Here is a 10,000-nt window from a genome sequence, read left to right on the forward strand (position 1 = left end):
GTTATCCAATGCATGGTTAGTCAGCAGGCACAGAGTGGAACCAAAACACACATACACGCATGCATGTACGCACACAGGCACGCACGCACGCACGCACGCACACACACACACACACACACACACACACACACACACACACACACACACACAACATTATCCCCCCCCCCCCCCCAAGAATAGTAAGGGGAAGAATACTTCCTCCAGTGCTCCTCTGGAACGCAAAGCTATTACAGTATCTGTTACAGTACCCTGTTATCTCAAAGAAGATTGCTAAATGTGTTGCTGTAGTAGCTCTACAATGTTTGGATGTTCTGTACTGTTGAAAAGGTTGTACAATGACCTCATTCCAGAGCTGATGATTACTGAGAGAGAACTATGACGAAGTGATACAGAATTCCAGAGGGGAGTGTCAGGTGGAGGAGAGAGAGAGATGATGGAGAATGAAAAGATGAGAGATAAGAGAAAAAGAGAGCAGTGGGAGGAATTCTAAATGTAGGATAGATGAGTGAGTAAGCATAGGTGAATTCCTCTAGGCTCACTCACGCTTTGATTTCCCCCTATATGTCCACAGATGGTGTGACAATCAGCATCAGGTGGCAATAGTGCCACATGCATGAGAGCCATATATTGTTTCAGTGATGCAGCAATACGGTACACTACTGCGACCTAGAGTACAAAGTTGTATGGATATTACAGTAATAAGATCCAATGGGTTGAATTACACTCAATATTTTACTAGTGAACAAACCACAACCTTTTCCGAATAATCACAGAGAATATTGCTCATAATATTGGTTGAGAAGATTACACAGACAAGATTACATGTACCAGCCTTTCTCTCATTACTTCATCCAGAAACACACTGGTGGAGAAGCAAAACATTTTTTTTTACATTTAAAAAACGAGAACATTTATATTACATTTAAAAAAAACTATTTTCTAAACCTGTGAGACTTTGTGAGCAATATTCTCTGTTATTAAAAATCTATTTGATTATCACAATGCATCTGCATTGAGAAGATTACACTGACAAGATTACATTTACATTTAAATATTTAAAAAACGATTACATTTATATTACATTTAAAAAAAAAAAAACTATTTTCTAAACCTGTGAGCAATATTCTCTGTTCTTAAAAATCTAGCAGCTACATCTGCAGCTAAATCTCTCATTCCATTTGAGACATCCTTAGCCTATAATAAGCTTTAGTGAAGCGTGCATTATTCTTCAACAATCAAACCTCGAAGCAATAAGTACATTACATTAGGCTATGGCTATAAGAAATTATACGCATCCGTGTCTTACCTTTTGGATACTGTATGATGTCCTCCCTTACTGATGGTTACTGTAGTTCTCGATAAGCCTCAGATTGTCCTTCCTCTGGGATCCTGAGCCGAAAGTGTGATCGTCCCTCCGCTTCTCCAAGTTTTTATCCCAGCCTCCAAGCCTCGGATCAGTCTCTTTCCGTGGAAAAGGGAGGGCTTTCTTTTTGGAATGAACAAGCCGGAGAGAGGCGGGCCCGGGCGATGATGATGCGGCATGGGCGGGTTCATGACTGGCAGCAGGTGTCCAAAGTTGGCGGTTCGAATAATATATATATATATATAATGCAATAGTTCTGCAGTACACTCAGAGGTCAGGCTGTCAATGAGGTAATCCATAAACACAACGTGATATCGTGACGTTAGAATTATAAGGTTCTATCTCAATTTTTGTCAAAATTCAGTTTTTTACATAATCTGATCCATTAGGTGTTTATTAATGCCTGTGTGGTGTTATTTTGAAAATGTTGACATGTTTGAGTTAGTAATTCATAAAATACAAAGGTTCCCTCTCACAAAACATAATGGAATGTCAAAATGTTGACGCTCATTATCTCTGAACTGCCCTAAACGGAGATAGAACCTTATCATTCTAAGCTCACGATATGCGCCGGATACTTTGTTGAAGTTGTGAATGATACTTTTCTCTTTTTAGCGTGTTGTCTTCGAGAAGTAGGCTATCGATCGATCGATCGATCTATCTATTATAGTAAAAAATATATCATAGCAAAACAGAAAAGTATTCATATAAATGCTTTGGGGCCTTGGGACTGTGTGTTTCTAGATAAGTGGCTGTGGGATATGGAGAATGGGAGGAACGCTACTGAGACATTCCTTAGTTATGAAATAAGTGTTGCTTCTCATCTCCGCCAGTGTGTTTCTGGATGAAGTAATGAGAGAAAGGCTGGCTGACCCACCCGTGATCAGATAGAAGAGCCAGGATGAAACATATTGGACTGACGAACATCCAATAATGGACAATTTACATATGAGCGACGTAAACTGAGAAGGATGAATATTCAATGAATTCTAACAGTGAAATGATCTCATGCTTTGATATGTGTAATAAAGTCTTATTGAGAAGAACCTTCAACTCTGGTCTTTGTTATTTTACTTCAAAGTATTTCAGTTTTAGTCTTTGACAATTATTTTACGTATTCTAAGTAAAGAATTCCACTATCTATCTATCTATCTATCTCTCTATCTGTTTGCAAAATATGACCTGACAACACATATCTAAACCATGGTGATGATGCCCCCTGCTCCTGCTTAAATAACATATACTAGAATACTCAAACACACAAACAACACATAAGACCAGTCACCAACCTTCTGTCAGTACAGTAAAAAGCTGTGTAAATGTAAATGTAAATGTAATGGGTAAACATGTACAACTGCCCTTATTCCTGGCCAGGATATAGGTTGTGGGTGAGAGGGTGGTTTTGTGGTAAACCAGTTGGCACCAAGGGGGAGAGTAACCGCAATCCCCTTGACTCGACCCATCCCATCCTCAGGAAGTCTGTGACTCTGCCAGTCATCCTCCAGAATGGCTTGTTATTACATTAGTAATTCTAATTATACAATAATTCTAATTCTACAGTATTGACTACCGGTAATTCAAATTCTTTGATTTATTCATCGCCCCCATACAGAAGACTAAGGGGGAGAGGGGGAGATGGTATGATGCCTCGTCTCATTCAAACTCCATCTGTGTTTGATCATAGTGGAGTCACCAATGTTTGATGAGGACACAGACACAAACACACACACACACACACACACACACACACACACATACATGCAAGCACACACGTATGCATGTGCGTGTACGCACACACACACACACACACTGTGTTTAGGTGTTTGCCAATCCTTGTGTTACAACCGTCTCAGACATGCTGTAGGATATTCCCAGATGACTAAACATTACACCACAACATATCAACTCATAATTATCACTAATTGATGCAAGAAGGCTGAGGGCGACTGTGGTTATGTTGGCCCTGCAGCTGGAATTATTTCTAGTTTCCCTTCTAAGTAAAAGGTTTAAAGATGAGCTATGAAGCTTTTGGGAAACTCAACCCAGGTTGGTTGACAGGGAGAGAGAGAATTTCCCTACACGGAAGCTGATGGTGTCTCAAAAAGAGGAAAGGCTCTAGACAGGACTTATGTAAACCTCATGGTGGAAGAGCCCTACCTGCTGTTAAGTTTATCCTAACATGATGGGACTATAATATAGTATGATATAGTATGTGAAAGGTAGATATTATCTATTATCTACCTTTCACATACTGGTCACTGTGGTTTGTGTTTATTTTTTATACTCCTTTTTTTTCAGCAACACCATATTTAGTGAAGGTGAACAGGAAGCAACACTGTATTTAATAAACAGGAAGTGTTTGTCCAAACAAAGAGAGTCACAGAGTCACCCACAGGCAGCTGTGTATGCACGTCAGGAACACGTATTTTGTGTAAAAGATCTGTGCAAGCTTCATCATATCTTGAAGTGAAATGTCTGTTTGTAAACATAGCATGCAGCATCAACCTGTGAATGTGTTATGTTTGTGTTTAAGTTGCAAATTCTCAATATATTTTTTTCCCAATGCAGCGAACAAATTTGTTTATTTATTTATTGGAAGGATCCCCATTAGCTATAGCCATAGGCATGAGCTACCTTTAGTGGGGTCCACATTTAAAACATACATTACAAATAACATTTAACATATAAAACATACTTAAATTACAAATATCAAACATTAGAATAGATCATACATCATACAATTTTACATTTGGCATAATATAAAACACTTATATATCTAGTTACATAAAAATAGAACAAATTACAACCATGTTAGAGAGGACTACACATTTCCATTTATGGTGCATCACCATCTAGTGTCAAATGACTGTGAGAGTGCACTTCAGTCAGATCCAGTATGGAGATAAGATGCAATTTCCTTTAACGGGAAGGCAATTTCCAAGAAATGGGAAGGCGTCAACAAAAATGAATTCAGTTGCGAAACATTTAATTGATAATCTTAGGCTTAGTGTCCTGTCCAGACCCTCTATGAACACCATGGGGTGGACTAAGAATGTCAAGCTGTTTTCCAAGTAGAACACAGTAGCTACATTCTTAGATTAAGATTAAGAAAGATGTGTAAATCACCATCATGTGACACACAACAGTTCATACTCTAAATTCTGTCTTTAGAAAGCATTGGTGTCGCTTTGGCACTCAGCAATACTACATACCTTTCCTTGCCAAATGACAACAGCGGTGTGTATCTTACCCTGTCTTCAGGGGGGTATTCCATCAACATTTCTAAAGGAAAATCCAGGTTTATTTGGATACGTTTCGTGAGACTTATCAAAAATAAGCCTGGATTTTCCTTTAGCGACGTTGATGGAATACATCCCAGGTCAGTAAATATAGTGATAGTGGGGCGGTCATCCCAATGAGTCATATACTATCATCCACCACATCACATTTCATGGAATGTGTAATGCATCAGTGGTTTGCCATTAACCAAACACTGAAAATGAATTACTTGTTCACTAGCGCCTTATTCTCATAAGCGGTTCAAAATAGGGGAACAGAATGTCTGGAACAGAATCATAGACATACAGAGTTTAGAAAACTATCCCCCTTATTGGCGCAGAATGTTCCAAATGTAAGTGTTGAAAGGTTAGTGTGCCCCCCCCCCTATCTATTATTAAGTGCATGATTCAGTGGACTAACTAAGGTCTGACAAAGAAAGAAGAAACTGGAATTTGCCTTAAGGCTTTACAATTTTATCACAAATTATGTGTTGATAACCCTTCAATATGCATCTGGCCTGAATTAATGACAAATTAAGAAATGTAAGAAGTAGATGACTAAATGGCATATTCAATGATCTTGTTCTCTGCCTGTACCATCCTGTACCATTACCTTTTGTGTGACTTTCAATCGACACTACCTGCTGTGCATGAAGGTCCAGACGTCTTGACAGAGGCTGCAATAGGCTACGTCCGCATGATACATAGAGGATTTAGGCTTCTGTTTCCCCCCCCCCCCATCTCACACACACACACACACACACACACACACACACACACACACACACACACACATACAACTGACAATGTACTCTATATTAGTTTTACATACTGTAATTTACAGCCTACATAATTATTGTTTTACTGCTCCTTTCTGTCATTGTCTTTTTAAACAATTCTGTTAGTGTTGTTTTTTATTATTATTATATTGTTGTTATAATGCTCCCACCACACCAAATCAATTTCCTGTATGTGCAATAAAAATAATTCTGTTCTATTGACTGAACTTAAGTAAGAAACATGACAGAAGTTTGAAGGGCAACAATATTCATTGCCACATTATGTTGTTATTACAAAGTTTGTGATAATAACATTACATCATGTGTCAATGAAAGTGAGTATTCTAGTAGGTGTGGTTGGGGACAATAATGCATAATACTAAGACAGTCCTACAACAGCTCCTCATATATTTAGCCAAGACAGCAGGAGCATACAGTCCATACAGTAGCTTGCTTCCATAAGAACGACACAAATATGGTTTTCTGTACCATAGGCCTAGGCTTTTCCAGAGCCCAAGGGAGAAGGAAGAAAAAAGGGTTATTTTCTCGTGGGCGGGTCTCGGCGCGTGCAGGTTTACAGGAAATAATGAGAATCAGGAAGTAGCGCGAGTGATGTGATGTGTGATTTGTTTTCTCGCCAGTTACAGCAGCAAGTCCTTGAAAGTGAAACGAAGTAACAAATAAAGTTATATTATATGTTCGGTTTGTCAATCTTAAAGCCTACAAACGTGAACTTTTTTCTTGGGGCAAAGTCTACTACAAGTTCCAAGGTAGGAGATTGTGATAGGTGAAAGTATAGGTGCTCGCTGTGATAGCTGTTCTGTGCTATTAGCATCATAGTGGTTACCCGAGAAGGGGACCCGAACATCATGTCGCTTTGTTTTACACATTGTTTGAAGATTAATAACTTTGTCTAACGTCATCTTTGGAATTGAATGAGATGTTTGTGTCCTACCAGCCCTGCCAGAAACATAACGACCTAACTGATAACTTGGCTGTCTCTCATTTTTCATACTGTCAGGGAAGACAGTATTAAGAAATAGTACTGTTTACTGCAAAATAATATGAATTCCTATACACACACACGCACACACACACACACACACACACTATTATTTTTATTAAAGAAAGTGTGCCAATTAATGATGGCTCACTAAAACGTCAGGAATCAATGGATATTACAAGAATATGTTATAATAAAGTTTGTGAATAGTTGCCCTTCTAGTCTGTATCTATTAGACCTGTACATCCAAAAAGGTCACACTCAATATCATTCCGCATAGGCTACTACATCATTAGCCACCCCTCCTAAATTTCGTTGTTTGGTACCTGTACTGTAGCAATGACAATAAAGTCCATTCATTCATTCATTCATTCATTCCTTCCCTTACTCAGAGATTATCATGCTAAACAAGTTCGGCCCTGTTCTACATAGGGAATAAGTAAGACTGAGACTATGAATATGTAATCACTTTTCCTCAAACATGAACATTATACAAATGTGAACTGCATTACTGGTAATTAGTAATTACACATGTTATTCCCCTAAGTGGTATAAAGCCTAGACCTGTATGATAAACTGTAATAAAATGTAATGTATTCTATTCAGGTCTCATGTCCCTGTGGCTGCTGTCAGTGTGGACAAGCTAAGCACTATCTGAGGACAGCCGGACTATCTGAGGACAGCCAGACTATCTGAGGACAGCCAGACTATCTGAGGACTGCCAGACTATCTGAAGACCATGAGTCGTGTCCCTCAAGCTCAGAGCTGTGGGAACTGGGAGCTAAAGGACCGACTCGGAACTGGGGGGTTTGGAAACGTCACCAGATGGCAGAACAAGGTACAGAACACCTACAAGATTACTTATGATTATTCACTGGGTCCCTATTCTCTCCACTGCAACTCTTCCCTAAGTCTTAGACTAGGCTAAGTCTCAGAATTTGTGATATGTGTCAGTCAGTAAGCTTAAACTTAGGTTAACTAACCCTAACCTTAACAAAATATCATTTTGCTAAATGCCTTTAATTCAGTTTACTTCTAGGTGATTTGGGCATGATATAAGAAGACTATAGGAGCATGCCGTTGCCATGGGGTCTTTGCGGAGAATCTCACAGACCTCCACATCTTCTCTATGACAGAGCACACTGTCATAGAACAGGAAGCATGTAGATTGTTCTCAATCAGACAGTGTGGGAACCTGTCCTGTACACACCCATTCAACAAGCCTTCCTGTCCATGCCTCTGTACAGTCTGTCCGTCTGCCTTTTTCTATATTTGTGATTATTAGTAACAGCTACCTTTGAAGGGGGTTATTTGTATGCACACTTGTGTAGTTGTCTCAGTAACCTTACGAGAATTCACCCATTGTAAGTTCCTGTGGATAAGAACCTCTGCTAAATTACTCAAATGTATCGAAAAAAGAAAAACATTCTTGTGTCACTCAGCAGCAACACAATGGCTTTGGGGTTGTGGCGATGTGAATAGTTTTACTAAAAATGATACTTACAATGTGAATTCAACCTCAACTGACCCTTTATTCAAGGACTTTCTTCATATTATTCCAAAGAACGAGCAAACAGCATGACTGTCACCAAGACCTCCTGAATGGTCCATAACATGGATTGCATTAGGCCTTTGCTTTTCAGCTCAAAAGGCTTTAGCCTGATACATTTTGAAATGGAGCTGCTCTATTCATGCTGTTAAATAGGAATTTATACTACACATAGATATACACCTGCATAGCATTGCATTCACACACACACACACACACACACACACACACACACACACACACACACACACACAACCCCCCCATACACACACACACACACACACCTGACACTACCCCCCCTACCCTTTTTCTTTCTTTTCAAAATCTTTACTTCTATTCCATCATTGACATCTCAATGTTTTTGTTGATCGCTCTTTTTTGCTTTATGTGTCTTGCTTTGAACCACATTCATGGACCATGTGTACAGCTAAAAGACTGGAAAAAATAGTAGACAAAACATGACATGATTGTACAAGTTGCTGAAACGGAAATAAAAATTAACTGATGTAACTTTCCTCAGAACGGTCACTTACAGCTAACCACGATTTACCGTTACTGCCTCTCTACACTTAGCTGGAAGTGGAAGTGATACAGGGGGAAATGACACGGAGGGAAGGGTGTCAGGGCTGTGCCCAATGGCTTCGACTGATTTAACTTCCTCTGTTACTCCTGTGTCATTTATGATGCCATCTGTAGGCTACTTCCTGGGTTGATGATGAGGTCATCGTAGTATCGAAGTGATGAGAGGCAATTGCGTTGTTCCTCATGTCGATTCTGGACTCTCAGATTGTTAGTGTTACTTACTTGACAGATTTACAGTGTCCTGCGTAAGTATAGGACAGTGAAGCATTTTCTCTTCTTTTTAGCTCTACACCCCAAAAGTTTGGATTTTAAATCCAACAATTACTACGAGGTTAAAGTAGAGATTATCAGCTTTATTTGTTGGTATTTGTGTAGGGTACCCAAAAGTAATGGGACAGATTTATGAAATGTCCAAATTAAGCAGTCATGTTTAGTACAGTATTTCTGCAACAACATCAAGTGGATGACCGTAGAATGCTCACCATTCACTAAGAAAAAATACTATGTCCCGTGAATGTGTCAGAGACCACCATCTGCAGAATACTTTACCAGCCAAACTACGTTTCTCTGCAAGGCACAAACCATTTATCCAGGTTACTGATAAAAAGTAGGCTACCTAAAAAGCAGACTGCAGAAGTCTGGAAAAAGGTCTTGCGGACAGATAAGATCAATATTGTCATGTACCAAAGTAGTTGCAAGAGGGAAGTTTGGAGGAAAAAGGATCTGCCCAAGATTTACAGCTTACCACCTCATCTGTGAAACATAATGCAGTTGTTAGGTTTGGGCCTGTATAGCTGACACTAGAACTCGCTCACGTGTCTTTATTTATGATTGCAACTGCTGACGGCAGCAGAAGAATGAATTCTGAAGTGTATAGAAACATCTTGTCTGCTCGAGTGCAAAGTCAAGCAAATGCCTCCAAATTAATTGGGATGGCCCTTCATCGTACAGTAAGATAATGACCCAAATTGTGTTGCAAAATTCCTGTAAGTTTGGGAAACTTTCTGATAATTTCTCAAGTTTCCATATGAAAACACTAACAATCTGAGAGTCCAGAATCGACATTAGGAACAACGCAATTGCCTCTCATCACTTCGATACTACGATGACCTCATCATCAATCCAGGAAGTAGCCTACAGATGGCATCATAAATTACACAGCAGTAACAGAGGAAGTTAAATCAGTTGGAGCCGAAGGCACAGCCCTAACACCCTTCCCTCTGTGTCATTTCCCCCTGTGTCACATCCACTTCCAGCCCGATGTAGAGTGGCACTGACGACCAAGAGGTCAAGACCTGGACAGAAACCAGGCCACGCACTATACAGAATGTAGATTTTCTATTTATCAGCATGAATAGAGCAGCCCATCTTCAAAATGTATAGGCTAAAGCCTTTTGAGCTCTTTGAAAAGCATAATGCAATCCATGTTATGGACCATTCAAGACA

The 10,000-nt window shown here is 39.5% G+C and overlaps 1 protein-coding gene across 1 annotated transcript in view; it reads left to right on the top strand.

Annotated features, from left to right (window-relative positions):
- The first annotated feature begins 6,052 nt into the window (after window positions 1-6,052).
- The window catches only part of ikbkb (inhibitor of nuclear factor kappa B kinase subunit beta), a 20,478-nt gene continuing 16,530 nt past the window's right edge, over window positions 6,053-10,000 (top strand). The window contains exons 1-2 of the mRNA XM_080530796.1: window positions 6,053-6,190; window positions 7,030-7,261. Of these exons, the coding sequence (XP_080386922.1) occupies window positions 7,163-7,261 (99 nt within the window). The 5' untranslated portion in view covers window positions 6,053-6,190; window positions 7,030-7,162. The remainder of the gene's footprint in view (window positions 6,191-7,029; window positions 7,262-10,000) is intronic.

Source organism: Nansenia antarctica (genome assembly GCF_963989245.1).
Source record: "Nansenia antarctica genome assembly, chromosome: 5".
NCBI classification, from domain to species: domain Eukaryota; kingdom Metazoa; phylum Chordata; class Actinopteri; order Argentiniformes; family Microstomatidae; genus Nansenia; species Nansenia antarctica.